The 19,391-nt window shown below is 37.5% G+C and overlaps 1 protein-coding gene across 1 annotated transcript in view; it reads right to left on the bottom strand.

Annotated features, from left to right (window-relative positions):
- Positions 1–1,271: 1,271 nt before the first annotated feature.
- Positions 1,272–19,391, bottom strand: part of ATP6V1C1 (ATPase H+ transporting V1 subunit C1) — a 48,649-nt gene continuing 30,529 nt past the window's right edge. The window contains exons 6-13 of the mRNA XM_054498655.2: positions 18,151–18,242; positions 16,989–17,087; positions 15,031–15,099; positions 7,918–8,010; positions 7,738–7,831; positions 6,141–6,238; positions 4,510–4,636; positions 1,272–2,195 (exon numbers count right to left, since the gene is read on the bottom strand). Coding sequence (XP_054354630.1) covers positions 2,100–2,195; positions 4,510–4,636; positions 6,141–6,238; positions 7,738–7,831; positions 7,918–8,010; positions 15,031–15,099; positions 16,989–17,087; positions 18,151–18,242 — 768 coding nt within the window. The 3' untranslated portion in view covers positions 1,272–2,099. The remainder of the gene's footprint in view (positions 2,196–4,509; positions 4,637–6,140; positions 6,239–7,737; positions 7,832–7,917; positions 8,011–15,030; positions 15,100–16,988; positions 17,088–18,150; positions 18,243–19,391) is intronic.

Here is a 19,391-nt window from a genome sequence, read left to right as displayed (position 1 = left end):
GACCACACAGCTCGTCAGCAGCAATGCTGGGGCCTGGCCTCAGAGCACATGCTCAGCCACTCTGCTATAATTTCCCTGGTGGAAATCACAGTGAAAGTCCCGTAGTTTCAGACATATGCTGGGATTTTAAACCTTATGCAGTCTGTACCTACTCTCATGAGAACAACAGTAAAGTCTAAATAAAACCTTAAAAGTCACTGTGTGGCTGAGCTTCAGGTTAGTGACATGTTTTTCTTAAAAGTCAATATATTGTCAAAACATGCCCCCCTATGATAGAGACAGTAGCCCCATGTTACAGATACTAAGACTCAAAGAACATGTGCAAAAGAAGACAAAGAACCAGAATTTTCTGATGGCAGAATCTTTCACAGCTTCCTCTTGTCCAAAGAAAAACTGAAGATAAATCCACACTCCAAACATGTCTTTAGTTTAGAATTCTGACAGATGACTTGGCAGTGAGTGTCAAAAACTTAAATGTACATAACCTATGACCCTACAAATTCCACTTCTCGGATCTTACAGAAATACTAATACAAGTACACACAGAAATCTGTGCAAGGATGCTGACTGCAGCAGTGTTTGTTAAGAGCAAAAACTAAAAACAAGCAGACTATCCATCCACTCGACTAAACACATGATGGCAGACACTCAATGGAACACCACGTAGCCGGTTAAAAGAATGAGGTAGCTCTAGCTTCGTTGACATAAAGGATTATCTTAGATATACTATTAAGCAAAAAAGCAAGTGACAGGATGTGTGTAGTATAATCCTATTTTATTGAAAATAAACTGTGTGTGTGTATATGTGAGTGTGTGAGAGACAGAGAGATGTAAAGACATAGAAAAGGGCCTAGAAAAATACATAAACTTCCCTTGGGAGGTGGAAATTGAGGGAGGCGGTCTCTCATGTTCTACATTGTGGACATCTGTATTTGCTTGAAATTATTTATGAAATAATATAAAATTTTGAAACAAAAGATTTTGGAGGCTAATTTTCCAAAGGGAATAGCATAGCTTAGATATGCCCCTAAACTGAAATGCAAACTTCTTTTTCCCATTTGCAAACCTGTGAGTACAAAGTAAGAGAAACGTTGCCACAAAATCCTCTTTTAAAAGCTCTTTCAGGACACTAAACTAAGTCATTCATTTCTGAGATTTTAAAGGCCAACAATGTCTCTATTTTCAGACTATGTCACAAATGACATAAATGCCAAAATTATAGATCTTAAGAAGACAACACATAAAATACAGATTTAGACAAAACAAATGACTAAAGCTGCATAGTTCTGCTAGACTTTATTCAAAACTGGCCCTATTCTTAATTATTTGAGAGACCTAAAATTCTAGTGTTCAAATGTAAATACCCATCACATACTGAAAAGTAATCTTCAAATTTGTGTTCTGACCCAAATTTGGCTCAATTAAATCATATGAAAGTCAGACAACACAAATGGTTACACCTCAGCATATAACAAAATCCTGGAAGTAGCATAGCAAGTGAGCTATGACATCATTTAACTCTCAAACAGAACTGTAATCTTAAGTTACACACACCACAATACACCTTTGCACAGGTAATTTTATTCTCTCCTGTGGGTGTTGACAGTGCTCATTGATTGAAATTTGAAACATTCAGATATCCCATACCTGAAGATGGTCACATATTCTTTACATCATGATTCAGTAACTATTCAACAGTTATGTCTACTAAATACAGTGAACAAAACAGTATAAATGCTTACACCATTCCCCTGCGAACAGGGTTTTTGTGCACAATAGTAACAAATGGAATTAATGCATACCATGATATCAATAAGGAAAAGACCTTCTCTTTAAATAAACTATTCTGTTTATAAATAAACTCTGATTTTTTTTTAGTACACATTTACAGACCTGATCAATAAAAAGAAACAATATATATATATATTTTCCTTTAAAAAGAAAATGTTGAGCTACAGACCACTGTGGGAGAATTCACCTAGGAAAGGGGGTAAGAAGCAAGCAAAGGATACTAGAGTTAAAAGTACGACCATACTGCAACTTATTTCTGTTAGCACACACCAACACAAGGACAGGATTGCCGGGGGAGGAGCCCATTTTCACTTGAATTCCAGCAAGTTGCAATCAATCTTGTAGTACACATAGGGGTAGTATTCTTGTTGACTCAGATTTAAACCTGGAATATCCATAGGAGCCTATGGAAAAAACAGACAGTTATTCAATTTTGTATTTACAGAACTCACAAAAAGAAAGCAAGTATTAACATTTACCTTTTTATTGAACATCTACTCTGGGCTAAATGTATGCACTTAAGGCTAATTTATCTGAGTTAGACATTATTCCTATTTTGCAAATGAGAAAACAATCTGAAAGACTGACTTCTCCTAGGAAACGCAGACAGTGACTGGTAAAGCCAGGTTCAAGCATTCTGACTGCATATGTATTTAGCATGATCCCACCAATCTTTTTTATGTATACTGTAAAAATTAATTTTTTAAATCTTGGACTTAGAATACTGAGTTGATGGGATACAAGACTTACAAAACATGGAGTAAAAATAAAGCAAGTATGATTTAAAAGTAACGCTTATTCTGTAATATCAGCACTTTGAGAGGCCAAGGCCTTGAGCCCAGGAGTTCAAGACCAGTCTGGGCAACACAGTGAGACTCTATCACTACAGAAAATAAAAATAAAAACATTAACCAGGAGTGGTACTGTGTGCCTATAGTCCCAACTACTTGGGAGGCTGAGGTGGGAGGATCACTTGAGCATAGAGGTTGAGGCTGCAGTGAGCCAAAACCATGCCACCGCATTCTAGCCTGAGCAATAGAGCAAGATCTGACCGCAAAACAAAAAACAAGCAAGGATAACACTTATTATATATGCATAAGAATTTACTGCTAGAACATTTATGTATCAAATAATTATACCTCTCATTTTATCCACAATTGCATGAAAGCGCAGCAAGTCGGCTGGGCGCAAGGTGGCTCACGCCAGTAATCTTAGCACTTTGGGAGGCCAAGGTTCCACAGAAAATCTTTGTGGAACGTATTCCACACTTTGAAATCTTTGTGGAACAAAAGATATTTGTGGAACCAATCTTTGTGGAACATATTCCAGCTTTTTGAATGAGTGCATATCCAGTAGTACCTTTAAAGTAACACTTTGTATATAACAAATACTCAGCAAGGAGGCCAACCGCATCTCTACTAAAAATACAAAAATTAGCCAGGCATAATCCCAGCTACTCGGGAGGCTGAGGCAGGAGAACTGCTTGAACCCAGGGGGCAGAAGCTGCAGTGAGCCAAGATCACGCCACTTCACTCCAGTCTGGGCAAAAGAGCAAAACTCCATCTCGGAAAAAAAAAGAAAAGAAAAAGAAAAAAAGTGTAGCAAGTCATTTCCTGCATTTCCTTCTATCAAGAAAAACTGATTTTTCATAGTTCTAATTAATGCCTACATGAGATGCTACCATCCACCCTAAACTTTTAAAGAGAAAAAAAAAATCAAGATATTTAAAACCAAAAATATAAAGTAAAAGCCCACTACAATTTTTTTTTTTTTTTTTGAGACAGAGTCTCCCTCTGTCACCCAGGCTGGAGTGCGGTGGCGCAGTCTTGGCTCACTGCAACCACCCCCCCGGGTTCAAGCGATTCTCCTGCCTCAGCCTCCCGAGTAGCTGGGATTATAGGTGCCCACCACCACGACCAGCTAACTATTGTATTTTTAGTAGAGACGGGGTTTCACCATGTTGGCCAGGCTGATCTCAAACTCCTGACTTAAGGTGATCCCCCCGCCTCGGCCTCCCAAAGTGCTGGGATTACAGGCGTGAGCCACCACACCCAGCGGCCCACTACAATTTTAAACAGCAACAACAAAAAAACACAAGTAACTCTGTTTATATTTTCTTTTGTTTAAAAAATAACAGTTTTGTTTAAAAGGAGATATAAACACATATACACATTTTTTGGTCTGTCTTTTTTTTTCTTTTTTCAGATGCGGTCTTGCTATGTTACCTAGGTTGGTCTCGAAGGCCTGGGCTCAAGTGATCCTCCCGCCTCAGCCTCCTCAGTTGCTGGGACTACCAGCATGTCCCACCACACCCAGCTATGCCATTTTAGAAAAATGAACCTACCTTGAAAATACTCATCTATTGACTCTACCAAATAAAATTAAAATAACTGCTTATTTTCTTCCTCTCTGCAATTTATAGTTTTTGTAAATAACTAGTATCACTGGTTTCTGTATTTCTACAGCTATAAACATCTGATACACAGCAAGATAATTACTAGCTTGTAGAAATGCCAAGAAGCAAAACACAGCTATAATTAGTATAAAACAGGGTAAACAATGTAAATTACTATGTTTACATAACAAATTGAGAACCTCAAAGTAATAAAAAATGATTAAGTATCATACTTACTCTCCCTTTTCTGTCTATCTTCTTTCAATCATTTTTTTTCTGAAATTCACTTCAATTCTTACTCTACTGGGCTAATAAGTACTTACATCAATAATAGCTGCTGCACTGCTGTCTAGATGTTTATACAATTCATGTAATACTTCTCTCAGTTTCTTCAAAGTTTTCTTATTGGGCTGAAGTAGCATTGCTTGGAAGTTCACTGGCAAGCCATACCTTACAAAAAAGCAGAAATACAGTACGCAATACAAGCAAACATGTAAAGAGATTTTCTTTTCAAAGCAAATATTCTCATACTTTTTAATCACGGTTAACGGGGAGAGAGTATCTCCTTTTACCATTACAAGTTCAACTAATATATATAGAAATTGAAACTAATATACACAAAAAACTTTAATATAAACAGAAATGCAAACCTTTGGTCCTCACTGTCCACTAGAAATCTCTATGCCAATTACTAGGAATTACTTCAATTACCATTCATTTTTTTTCTTTTGAGACGGATTCTTACTGTTGCCAGGCTGGAGTGCAGTGGTGCAATCCTGGCTCACTGCAATCTCTGCCTCCTGGGTTCAAGCCATTCTCCTGCCTCAGCCTCCTGAGTAGCTGGGATTACAGGCACGTACCACCACGCCCAGCTGATTTTTCTATTTTTAGTAGAGACAGGGTTTCACCATGTTGGCCAGCATGGTCTCAATCTCTTGACCTCGTAATCTGCCCGCCTTGGCCTCCCAAAGTGCTGGGACTACAGGCATGAGCCGCCACGCCCGGCTTACCATTCAATTTTTAAGGTAATATATGAATATCCTCAGGAAATAATAAGTAAGGTCAGCAGATACTTTTATGGTAACAGCATGAGGTTACCCACATCTACTTTGAAAATTTGAAAAAATCCAAAAATAGTAAGCGTGGTTACACGTAAGTTTTGGGGTGTTTTTTTGGTTGTTTTGTGTTTTGTTTTTTCAGGCGGAGTCTCGCTCTGTTGCCCAGGCTGGAGTGCAGTGGTGCAATAGTGCAGTGGCACAATCTCGGCTCACTGCAACCTCTACCTCCTGGGTTCAAGTGATTCTCTGCCTCAGCCTCCCAAGTAGCTGGCACTACAGGCACGTGCCACCACGCTTGGCTATTTTTTTATATTTTTAGTAGAGACGGGATTTCACTGTGTTAGCCAGGATGGTCTCAATCTGACCTCGTGATCTGCCCACCTCAGCCTCCCAAAGTGCTGGGATTACAGGTGTGAGCCACTGGGCCCGGCCAAGTTTGGGGTTTTTTAAAACTATTTCTAATATGAGCAACCCATACATTGGAACAGAATATGATTTTTTAAGTATCTCAAAATATTAAAATACTCTAGGTTAATATGAAATGATTTCAATAAGTCATTAGCATACTATGTATCCAATGACATATAAAACATCTGAAGGATCTTCCTTTTAAACAAATATTGGTTAATATTTAATCTACTTTTATGTACCTACACAAGAAAAAGAACCTGAGGGTATGGCAGCATAAATCCCTTTTTCTAAACCTGATGCTAAAGAACAAGACTAATTATGCATTTTATAAGCTGTATGATGATACTGACAACCTCTGTCTCATGATTGGCCCTTTGGTTTCTCCAAATCAATTTCCTATTGCCGGACTGTGTTATAATAAAGAGGTCCAATGTAAGGAATCTATGAACTCTTCAGTTCCAAGTTTGGCAATTAACTTTCTTTACCTTAAAACAGACTCAACAAAAACCCGTAATGCTTTCACGTGAATCCATGCAATAAATGCTTCACTAAAATTCACTTTCAGCCACCGTACAAGAGGTCCCTATAAAAAGAAAAAAAAATTACCACAAATTTGGTCTTAGAAATAGCAATTAGATAGACCAAATATTTTTTTAAGTGACTACCTATTAGGAATCTATAGAAGAATTAAGTCGCATAATTCACTTTCTACATGTTTCACTATTATTCTCATTATCTCAGATACTTTACCTTAAATTAGATTAAAAGGTTCGCCACTACAGAGTGATCTCAACAGACACTAAAATGCATTGAACCAATTCACTAACACAGAAAAAGGTATATATTTTAATAAAAGTAGTTAAACTGGTACAAAATATAGAAATGCCTTAGGTTTGAAAATCAAAATATAAAGATCTGAATTCACTACACAACACTCTAAAACATTTAATACATGCAAAATGAAATTCAACTTACAAACAACTTCTTAGTAACAAAGATAAACAGTTATGTAGGCAAGTCATTTAACAGCGCTAGCTCTTAGTTTTCCCATCTGTAAAAAAGGGAGTTGGTCTAGACATCTAAAACCTCTTTACATTCTAAATTATGTAGTGTAAGTTCTTTTTAAACTTCAAATATTTAGTAGGATTAAGCGGATTTCAAATACCTCCTCTCTCCATACTTAAAAGACATACATTAACAATTCAGCTAACACTTCCTTGGATAACATTATTCGGCTCATTTGGATGTACCAACCAATTAATTTAAGCAAAAGGATAGCAAAACAAAGTGAAAATCTTTGGTCAAAATATCTATTTTTTAAAAGGATTTTGGGTTTTCCCTAAAAAGCTGGTTATTTTGACATTACTTCGTTAGAATGAGGTTCCTCCTAGTTGAGATGATATTGTTTATAAAGTACTTGGAAATAATTTTCAATATTTCCCTTAATTTCCTCTTACATTATTAAGAGAAACACATTTTCACTCATTATGTTTCCCTTTCCAAACAAGCTTTTAGTCTTCACAGTAATCCCACACTTGAAGATGGCAAGAAAGTTAACACCATCTTTGATTTTCACAATTCCACTCGTTTCCCATTACACCTAGAACACACCAATTCTCCAACAGCTTAAATACAAATTGCTTCAATAAAAGATTGAGGCATTGAAAAAATCTGCCTCTAGAAAGTGAAAAGTCTTACTGAAAATAACTTTGTTACTTAACTAAAATCGCCCTTCACCTACAAGGACATTAACCAGAATACTGCATTTAAAATTAATATCTGATATGAATTTAGGTGGAGTAATTTCTTTTTAAGTATGTATTTTAAGATAACTATTCTATCTATTCTATTCTATCTCAGATAGACGTAAGCTTTAGAAGAAAGCTTTCTTAGAAATAGAATAGTTATCTCTAGAATAGTTAAGCTTTAGAGGAAATTCATTCTAATTATTCAATTAAAAAAAAACTAAAATCAAATGTCTTAAAACCAAAGCAGATTTTTACTTTCTTTTAAATCAAAGGAAAGCAATATCACTTTTTCTTCTGCTTAGTACTGATAATACTAAATATGCAAAACACATACAAATTGTTTTTTCTTATCAGTAGAAAGCCTGTTCATTTCCTCTTTATCTGCTTTCATCTCCTCTTCATTATACTGGAAGTCACGAACAATGAATCTAAATTTGGGGAAAAAAACCAAAATTGTTCACGTTGTATACAGCTGATCTAACAAAGTAAATAAACAAAAAAACAATAATCTTACTTGTTTTCTCTGGCTTTGTGTCTGAAGTCATCAACTGCCTTCCTAAACAAGGTGACATTACACAGGTAACTGTCTTGGTCCTCTGAAAGAACACTATGGAAAAAAAAAAAAAGAAGTCCATTTAAAGATTTATACGAATTGCTGTCTTTCATATTAAGGGCAAAATTCAGAAACAGGTGGAAGAGAAAAGTAGGGTATAATAGCCCTTCCCAAATCACCTCAATGCTTTTCAATCTGGATTGTCTCAAACACTGAAGACACTGAATGTTTATGATTTATTTTGCTTATGATACTTTAACACTCTACATTTATTTCTTACTAACCAACAAAATTAGACATTAACTCCAGTAAAGCATCCAAACGCTAAGACCACACTTTTCAACCAACATCAGCGCCAGGCTGCTTTGTTTCCAGTGTCTCCTTGATAAGCACGCTCTTCTTTTCTGGAAGCCTAATTCTTTCTTCCTTTCTCCAGGCCAACTCAGCCCCACTGAGGCCCAGCCCAGCCTCTCTGCATTGCCAGTACCTCAAACCTTGGATCTTTCCTTTGCTCCCATGACACCTCTCAATCAAAAACTGACAGGCTGGGTGCAGTGGCTTATGCCTGTAATCCCAACACTTTGGGAGGCTGAGGTGGGTGACTGCTTGAGTTCAGGACTTTGAGACCAGCCTGGGCAACATGGCAAGACTGTGTACGTAGAAAAAATACAAAAACTAGCCAGGCGTGATAGTGCACGCCTGTAGTCCTAGCTACTCGGGAGGCTGAGGTGGGAGGATCACTGGAGCTGGGGAGGTTGAGGCTACAGTGAGCTGAGATTGCACCACTGCACTCCAGCCTGGGTGACAGAGTGAGTCCCTGTCAAAAAAAACAAAAACAAAAACAAAAAACACCTGACAAACACAACTGTCTAAATAATCTCTGAATAAATGTGCCTGTATGCATCTCATGGCTCCACTTTAGGCTTTAGAAGGTCCCAGTGAGGTCAGAACTTCCATTCAGTCACAGCTCCATGGACATCACTAGAAAGACCTTTCCAGATACAACTGCCAGGAAATTGTAATGGTCATTTAAATCTGTAATACCTTGGGTGAAAGTCCACTGTTTGAAGGGTGAATGGCATCGCTTGTGATAGTATGGTCCAAATTTGGCTTTCAGAATTTACCTATAGAGCCTCCTGTATAGAAGTCCTCATGGGAGGAACACGAGGCTGCACAGGCAGCTGTTCCACAGTGATAACCTTGGGGCAGGGGAATGTTACTCAGCGGAATCTCTTCTCCTTTCTGTCTTTCACACACTGGAGGTCTTCTAATGTTTAGTGTTTTTTAAACAGCTTTACTGTGATATAATCGTTATACAGAAAACTGTACGCATTTAATGTCTATAATCTGAAGCGTGGACATACGCATATACCCATGAAACCATCACCACAATCTAGACAATAAACATACCCCTCACCACCAAAAGGGTCCTTGTGCCCTTTCGTTGGTTGTTTGTTTTTTAATGTTTAGTTTTTACTTACAATGTGGTACTTCTGAAATCAGAAAAAGGAAATTTTACCAAATGGAGGAATGCTAGAGAATTTAAAGATACTATATTTAAAAAATGTTTAAAGCAAGTGTAGTTTTTCCTGAAGCCTAAGAACCACCTGTTTAGCCAAGTAAATTCAGGAGGCAATTACAGTGTTAATCATAGAATGGCTTTAAGTACTGAATCTACCCCACTCCTCGTCAGCCAGTCAGCAGGGGCACCTCCCTAGCGTATGACCAGCAGACACCTCTGGGAGTACTGATCACTGTAATCGCTGACATGCAGAGAAAACTCAAGTACTCTGGATTTAGAACCTCCTGTTAAACTGTTAAATCATCTTCTCAAAATGATTACCCTTAATTCTTGCTCCTGGTGTCCATCAAACCCAATGAAGGGCAGCTACCAAGTGGACAGAGCTCGATTTAAAAAACCGTTTAAGGATCTTCTGCTTTGCCAAGATTTACTCAGTGATGTGTGAACTGCTTGAGATCAAAACAAATCCAAATATAACTTGACAGGCTACTTCAGAGCCACAAATAATGTTTTACCGTTATCATACTAATCTTTTAAACTTATCCACACTTTGCTGTTTTGAAGACCCTTCCAAAAGCATTTGGTGCTTGACATGGCCCTGTGTCAATGAACAGGTTACCTATTAAGCAGGTTCCTAGCTATTGTGCAGAGATCTGGGACGCAGCAAATTCCTATGGCTTACTCAAAATCCTGATGGTGAAAAAAGCCAAGATAAAACTTCCATCTTATCTTATAACTAAATCCTACTATGCCACCTTATTATGAAAAATAAATAAAAGCCACTTGCTTCCCCTCTTTCCCCTAAGGAAAGGTATTTCTTAAAACTGTTTAAAAAATAAACCACGAGTCCTTAATATAACGGACTTGTAGTCATTTAACATGTACTGAGACTCTGTAATGCAAGCGCTTGCTAGATATTAGTATAAAACTAAGACAGCATTTCCTGATCTCCAGGTATGGGTTTAGAAAAGGAAACAGACATACACAAGTAACTGCAATACAGAGTTGTAAGTGCTGCAATAGAAAATATACATGATACATTGGGGAATTAGTAACTTTATCTGAGGGGATTCAAAGGAGTTTCACCAAAGTTGTGATACCAGGTGGAAGTTTGAAAGACAAAAAAGAGAAGAACGTTCCAGTCAGAACCCCATATGCAAATGAATACAGATGTGGAATAACATGGTGCATCTGAGGAATTGCCAGAAATAAGTATAACTGGGGCTCAGCGTGGTAGCTCATGCCTGTAATCCCAGCACTTTGGGAGGCCAAGGCAGGCAGATCACTTGAGGTCAGGAGTTCGAGACCAGCCTGGCCGACATAGTGAAACCTCATCTCTACTAAAAATACAAAAATTAGCTGGGTGTGGTGGCACATGCCTGTAATCCCAGCTACTTGGGAAGCTGGGGAAGGAGACTCACTTGAATCCGGGAGGCAGAGGTTGCGGTGAGCCAAGATCATACCTCTGCACTCCAGCCTGGGTGAGAGAGAGAGAGACTGTGTCTCAAAAAAAAAAAAAAGAAAGAAAAACTATATATATATACATATATGGCTGAGACATAGGGTACAAGGAGAGGGTGGGTGGGTGTGTGTGGGTGTGTGTGTGTGTGTGTTGGGGGCAGGCAGTCAAAATAGGGAGGGACAAGCAGGGTTTTAGACAGGGAAGTAACACATTTGTATGTCACAAAGATGAAAACAGCAGCAATGTGGAGGACTGATGAGACGAGAAAAGGAGACCAGCTAGGGCCAATTACCATGGTCCAGGCAAGGGATGAGGGAGTCAGAGCTGGAGCAGTGGCAGTGGGTCTTGGGGGAGTGGGGAGAGTAGATTTAACCATATGAAATTGTAGATATTTGACCATTTTCTGACCTACAAAACAGCAATTTTTAACGGTTCAACCAAATACTATGGAAGGTGGAAACGACACAACTGATTGGACTATTGCAGGCAGGGGGCCGGTGGGGGGAGGGGGGTACAAGGGCAAAGGAAGATTCCAAAATGACTGACTACCACACTTGCGGTTTGGATCACTGGGCAGATGTTGCTGCCATATACTACAAGGCAACTAGAGAGTTTGAGTCTGAGATTGGGGTGATAGTGTCAGTTACCTAGGAAATACCACATGGAGTGGTCCAGTAGGAACCAGGTATGTGAGTTTGTAGGTCGGGGGAAGGCTGGCTACAGATGAAGATTTAGCAGTCCGAAAACTGCAGGTGAGGCTAGAGCCATGGGTGTGGTTGAAGCGGTACTGATAGGAGAAAAGACCATCTCCCTCAGAAACTCTGAAACACACAGAAACTTCTGGACAGTGGCCAGTATCATTTTTCCTGCACTTCTTAGCTAGGCTCCTCTGCTTCACTGGGGACTCCAGATCCCTAAAGAAAAACCTCTGTGAAGCCTCCATGAGTTTGTGATGTTGCTTCCAATGACAGAGAAAAGGCAAAAGTTAACCAGTGATCTGACTCAATCAGACTATTTTAACAAGCAAAAGCAGACCAAAAAAAAATTATAATAATAGGAAAGTGGTAATTCTGAAAAGACAAGTGAAAAGCCCCTCTTTCTGAACAGTGTTTCAACAACAAAAAGCAGAACAGCAGCACAGCCTCCGCTTCTTTGGCCACAGCCTTGGCAAGGCATTTGTACACATTGCTGCATTTAGCCTCACAGCAACGGTAGTATTTCAAAACTGTCCAATCTTTGTAAAATAATTTACAAATAGTTATATTTTGTGAATTTAAAAATTCTTTCAGGTTTGAGGACAGTTAGAAGAATAGATTGAAAAATATTAGATTGAATATTAGAGTGAATATTTTTCAATCTACCTCAAAATTCCACTTTCATCTTCACTGCTCCCAACAATAATCACTCAAGTTATCATACCAAAAAGTAATGTGTTACTACCTATAATTAATTAACTTGTGTAAAGCACATGGAACAATGACTAGCTCACAGTAATTACTCAAAAATGCTCGTTGTGATGATAAGCCAAAAATTCGGCATCAGGTCATAGAGATCTTTCCTAAATGGCAGACAATATTCCAGGCTCACTCAAAAAAGCCTATCTGCCCCTACATGAACTGCACATACTCTTGATGGTGCTATTTGAGCTAGTGCCATGTTCTCTCTGACTAAATTTAAACAGGTAAGTTTTTGAGTCAGTGATTCCAAATGTACTTTGAACTGAGAAATAGGTAGAAAAGATGTTTTCACTGAGCAAGGAAAGGCTGGAAGCTCTCGAAGATTAGTGTGCACTTACAAGTCATTTGCAAACAAGTCTTGACTGCATTAAACTGTTCCCTTCCTGAAATCTTCCCTTTAAACTACTAAAGTGACTGTCCAAAGATCTAAATCTCTGATGGAATATTTTTAAAGTCCTTCTATCAGAGTAAATCTGAGCTTACTTAATGAGCCTACACATCGTCCCCCTGGACATCTGGGTTGGCCTATGTCCATCTCTGGAGGACATTCTGTGTGCACCATGTCCTCACTCTCCTCCTCCACCTGCTTCCTAGACACAGAGTCAACCTCTATGGCTCTAATGCCCTAAAGATCTGTCAGTATCAACAGCCTAAGTGAGCCACAATATCAAGACACAACTGTAGTCTTCAGTTTACCATGTGAAGAGCTGGTATGAAGGAAAGATATTCCTCCAAATGAAAAAAAAAAAAAATTCATGATGAGCACAAGTTTGTTAAGTTCCTAAAAGATCAACATTTGTGAAAATACAGTAACATTATCTTGTATTTTGAATACTCCATTAAGCCTTAAAATAACTTCATAATATATACAAGGAAGGTGCCATGCTCATTTACAGACAAAGAAAATGAGGCCCAGAGAAGTTAAAAGACTTACCCCAGGTCACACAGCAAGTTGGTAGCAGAACTGAGGCAGGAAATAGGGTCTGGAGGCAGGGAACCTAAGGTTGTTTCACCCCGGTTTCCTAGAACTAAATTGAAAGGAAAACCCTAACTTTCCACCCCTAAGTAACAAAAGGACCAGAGGCTACTCCTTTTGACCTTTCCTGCATGGCAGATGGGAAATTGGCTGTCTGCAACAGATCAGACTGATTGAGAGGCCGAGTCTTCATTTGCATAGAAGTATAACTTTGTAACTTCACCCTAGCCTCTGACTGGTTGCTTTCTGCAACCAATCAGATATTTGCACAGGAGTGTGACCTTTGTAACTTCACTTCAGCCTCTGGTTGGCTGCTTTCTGCAACCAATGAGACTGACTGCAGGCTGCCACGTCATTTACATGAGGTGAGCATGAAGTGGCCAATGGGAAACTTGTAGGAGTTATTTGGACCCAAGAAGATTCTGTATCCGGGCCCTTGAGCCACTGCTCAGGTCTGCTCCTACACTGTGGAGTGTACTTTCTTCCGTTTTTAATAAATCCCTGCTTTCGTTCTTTTGTTGCTTCATTCTTATTTTGCTTTGCTGGGCATTTTGTCCAATTCTTTGTTCAAAACACCAAGAACCTGGACAACTTGAAGTCACAACCCTACCAGTGATGGACCCTACCAGTGACAGACTCTACTGGTGACAGAACCAGCAATAGAACTCAGATCCCTGGGTCCAGGACTCTTTCCATCATACTAAGCTACTTCCCACATGACACAATGCAACTGGAAAAGAAAATATTTCATGGGCCTGACCTTACTAATTCCACTTCTTTACTGCCTCCTATATCTTCCACCCTGCTGCCTCCCCTTGAAGCATATATATATCTATAAGAATCCTTTGGGGTGGAGATACACTGTATTTATATTTTCTCAAAGAATATCTCATGTGGCAATGGCAGAACACAGAAAAATGACATGAAATAGTGTTAAAAGGGTATAGGACCTGGAGCTAAAAGATGTGAGTTCTAGCCCTAACTCTGCCATTGGACACTTTACACAGCCTCAGGCAACTATTTAAGCATTTTAACTTCTTCTTCCATGAGAATAAGAATGATAACTGTCCATACTTCTTCACAGACTTGTTGTAAATTTCAAATTAGACAATGCATGTTAAATCTATAAATTTAAAAAGTGCTTAATAAAAACAGGTTTGTTTTTTAAATAAAAGGAACATACAGTTTAGGTAAAATCTAAGCTCAAAGTGATGGTGAACATCTGGAGATCAACATGGCAGTCTAGTAGCCATTCTGGTACACTTCCTTTGCCAAGTAAAATGAGGAACTATAGACACATAGTAGGTATGCAATAATGAATAAAGAATTTTCAAAAGGTAGCACAGTGCGGCAGAAAAAGTACCACACCAGAGACCTAGGTTCTAGTTCTAGCCCTGCCACAAATGAGATGTGTGACCCTGGGCAAACTATTAATATCTCACTGGCCTCAAACTTCTAAGTCTATAAATAGGAGGTTGTCAAACAGACTGTGCCAAGTCCCTTCTAGGTCTAAAATTATTACAACTAGAGTTCACAGAACTCACTCATGAGGTTAATTTATCACAAAGGCAAGACAGCAAACATATTTCCTAAGCCAACATCCAAACTCTAAAAGGAATTCTAGGAAACAAATGGTGTTACAAAGACTTCTACTTACTTGCTAGACCTTGGAACTACCATTTCAGCTAGTGTTTCATACTGCTTAATCCAGTCGTTGTGGTTTAACCTGCAGAAAAGGTACAATACACATTGGAAAAGAAAAACAAGTCCTATTTCCTGCCATATCCAGGAAGAGAAAAAATTATGAGACAAATAGGAAATCTGGTTATAGTAAGTATACTTCAACTCTATTTAACAAAAAAAAATTCAGGTTTCCTACTGAGAATGAATTTCAAATACACTGAGTAATGCAGGAAATACAGATCACCACCCTACCTCCAGTAACTATTGCAGAAGAGGCACATCCTAGAACTATGTTTGGAAAGGAAGTAAAGCACAGTATAGATTCTAAATTATTTTCAAGCTGCATAGTTCATATGTATTGTGCCTCATTTTTTAAAAATGGTCATGCTAAAATCACTATCATTCCTGCTCAGTGGCCGTTATGAAGGACTGAAAATAAAACTATATTTATGGAAAGCACAGAGTACCATGAGGTAGTAAGTAAATGAAGTGACAGTAAACTATGTTGCCACAAAACATTGTGCAACAACCTTCTCTAGAGGCCACTGGCTTCCAGGGGTGTGGGGAGAGACAACTATGTTTGAGATTGAAAACAAAGAATTATAGTGTGTATAGGTCAGGATAGAAAATAATTCATCATGTAAGATGTCCTAGGTCCTATCTTTCAATTACAAGGTACAGAAAACTATAAAAATTTCTGGTTTTGAACCCAAGTTTTAAATAAAGGTTGAGTGAGTCAAATATTTTATCTGGGCAAAAGTTATTTTCCTACATAGTATAAAAGCACAGATACATAGAATTTGTTATAAATAATCAGAGTTTCAGTATAGCAGAGGGGAGTTATGTAACTAGAACACAAAATAAAATTTCTGGAGTGAAATCCTTAGATTTAAGGCCTTCTCCCTGTGCAAAGAAAAATCCAAAAGCTAGCATACTGCAATAAAGGGGAAAAAATGCAGAATTGAGATAATACTGTAGCCACCGTAAATTCCATGGAGGCATCATTTTCTAGTACTCCCAATCTCTGAACCAGATAAAAATGCAGAGCACAGCAAGGAAGTCTTCACGCAATGATACTCTGAAAAAGACCCAAATCTCCCACCTGAGTTTGGATCCCCCAAACATTCCCCGATAGCAAGACTTCAGTGTAAGTCAAAAGTGAAATCATTAATAGTGCTATACAGATACACACAAAGTCCAGGTCTTCCTACAAGTACCCAAAGGTTTCATCTCATTCCATTCAAGATTCACTATGATCAAATATTAAATAACACAGAAGGCCTAATCCTAAGGAGATTTCAAAGGTTATCTAGTCCAGGGGTTAGCAAACTATGCCCATAGCCAAGCCTGTTTTGTAAATAAAGTTTTATTGAAACAGCCACATTCATTCGTTTACATATCATCTATGGCTACTTCAGCTATAACCACAAAGTTGCCACAGTGGAGTAGCTGTGACAGAGATCACATTGTTTACAAAGCCTACAATACTTACTATCTAGCCCTTTATAGAAAAAAAATTGCTAATCTCTGATCCAATCCATTCTTTGCTTCCTACAGTGCTTAATTAATCCTAACCAGTCATAAAGATTTTTTCAGGACAAAAATGCAAAGACCTTCCTATTTTGAGAAATCTAAAATCTGTATTTTTCAAACAATCAATAATTTAGCATCACTTATGTTTGAATGAGCCAATTCTACCAAGCTGCTAAATTTGATTTGAAAACTCAATTTATAATTGAAGTCTCCATTGCCAGGTTATGATCTAATTTCTACTTTATGTGCCACATGAGCAAATGTTGATTGACAGAATGAATGGCAAGGTTATATTCCTTTTACGCTTGGATTTTATGGAAAACTTCAAACTACAATACTAAATACTAACATTTTTCTTGTATTTTAACAAGTAAAACCTTTTATAATAGAAAGACTTACTTGGGAACTACTACCAGTAATGTGACGAGATACTCTGAATCAAGAACAAAGTCATCCTTCTTCACAATTTCTGCTAGACTTCTAGTTAGCAAACTTCCTCTGAGGAATTAAAACAAATCATTAGGCTGATAATTATGTGCTTCTGTAACACAAGTAAAGAAACAGCAGGCTAACCATTTTCACATATACTATATATACATTGAGAGGGATTAGTCTTAGTCAAAATTTTTACTTTGTAAGAAGTCACCATTTAGCTGAATATATCCTACCCTTGCAACCAATGAAATATCTTCTATCAAAATTTGCCTCTAGTGTTTTGTGTTTGCTTTAATTATTATAACTCAGCTCTTCTCTTGCCTACATATATAATATCTTGACTGGAAAACTGCTATCTACTCATTAGATATAATTAAAGTCTATTCCATCATATAATTATGAAACTATGTCATCTAAGCACAATACCTTCGGTGTTCTTCCCTCCCTTGGGTATCATTTGATACCAGGCAATTTTGGTAGCTAACCCAACAATTAACTCTTTCAAATCAGTCTTCATTTGTCTTCCAGTAATCACTTTCCTATAATAAATATGTCTTGCCCTGTTTGTATCACTCACAGTATCCAACCAACTTTCCCTCTAGGATATGAAGGCACAACTTGAATACTTTCATGCTTAAAGTTGCACTTGTAGTAGTCATAGTACAAGGGGATCAACCAAAACAATTCAGTCCTATTTTAAAAAACCTAACGAGTGAAAAACCTAAATTCTGAAAACAGGTAAGAGAATAACTATTACATCATAAAAGGATTATTCTATAGTTAAACGATAGGTAATTACTATGCAGTTAAACTATGATTTCATTTAAAACAATTAATTTTCGACTATTTTTCAGTGAAATATCAAATGGATAAAGGGATAAGCCAGGACCCAGTTCACAAGTATTATTTATAAAACAAGTATAATAAATCAGCTTCACATCTGTTTTGACTAGTCTGAATTCTATAAACTTACCTTAGTGAGCTTTTCTCCATGAAGTAAAAGAAATACCATTTTGATTACAGAACAACATAAACTGAAACTAACAAAATCCCAACAATATCTCCTTCGGTGCATGCTAGCGTGCTTCCCCAGTTCTTAATACTCAAATATACTTGATCTGCTTACGCATTCTTTCGTTCCAAATTCTGAAGATTTCCTTTCAGGTTATTGTATGCAGATGCTCGAGATTTCAGGTCATTATCAATCTGAGTTACTCCCTTTGAAAAAGAAAAAGAAGAAAAATAGATAAAATTTTCCTAAATCTGCCTCTACTAATACTATCAAAGTAGCTACACTTTAACTTCTACAAAAAAAACCCACTAGTTTCTAGTGTAAGAATATTCTATTATTTTAAAAGCACGACTTTAGGAGGTCATTTAAAAAACAGCCGACTTCATTTTAAATATAATTTCCACATAAATCTTTTCTACTAAAAATAATGTTTTAGTCCACATGTATTTTAATTATTATATTACTTCTTAAACCATGGAAATGGAATCTAGGCCACTGGGTTTGGAGATTACTATTTACAAGGCTTCAATTCACAAGACTGAAGGATATTTTCCAAAATAAACTAAATTACATGAAGAGTTTTGACTATTGCAAACATCACTATTACACAGAGTATTTTCTATGAAATTAAAAATTATAGTAGAATTTATCCATAAATGTTACAAAAGCTGTTTTTCTCAGAAGAATACTAAACTAACCACATGGGGAGAAAATGTGAAGTAAACAACATTCGAAGAACTGACTTTAACATAGCTCTAGCATTATTAGCTGTGTAGCACGACGGTAAGTCACTTCACCTCTCTAAGCCTGCTTCCCTATCTACAACAGCATCAGGAAGCAGATGATCAAATCCTTAAGGATACAGAAAAAAAGGCTCAGTCATAGTAAGAACACCACTTTATATTATCAAATAATGTAAACAATAGTTTCTTAAACTATAGTCATCAAATTGCATGATGACTTTAGTTAAAATCTTTGATAGTCTATTTATTTACATTTAACTATACAGCACACTGCATAACTAAAGTTACTGAGAGCCAAGGAAAGTCTGTCCAATAATTTAAACTACACTTCTTGCCCTAGCCAGGTCAATAACAATGCTGGCAAACAATTAACAGGTCCTTGTCTATTTGTCTCATTATAGTTACTGTTAAGACTTTTATTCCACAAACAGATCTTGGGGGGAAAAAACAGACTTTTACATTTCCTCTCAAGTTCAAGGATTTCTCAATATAAAAGGAGCTCTTAACTTGGTGGGTTCATGCATCGGCTTCAAGGTCCATGTACTCCCTGAAACTACATAAAATTATGTGGCACATGAATAGGGGAATTTTTCCAGGCAGAGGATCAAAACT

The sequence above is a fragment of the Pongo pygmaeus genome, chromosome 7 (genome assembly GCF_028885625.2).
Source record: "Pongo pygmaeus isolate AG05252 chromosome 7, NHGRI_mPonPyg2-v2.0_pri, whole genome shotgun sequence".
Taxonomy (NCBI): Eukaryota; Metazoa; Chordata; class Mammalia; order Primates; family Hominidae; genus Pongo; species Pongo pygmaeus.
Note: the sequence above shows the minus strand (reverse complement) of the source record. Positions and strands in the feature narration are given on the sequence as shown.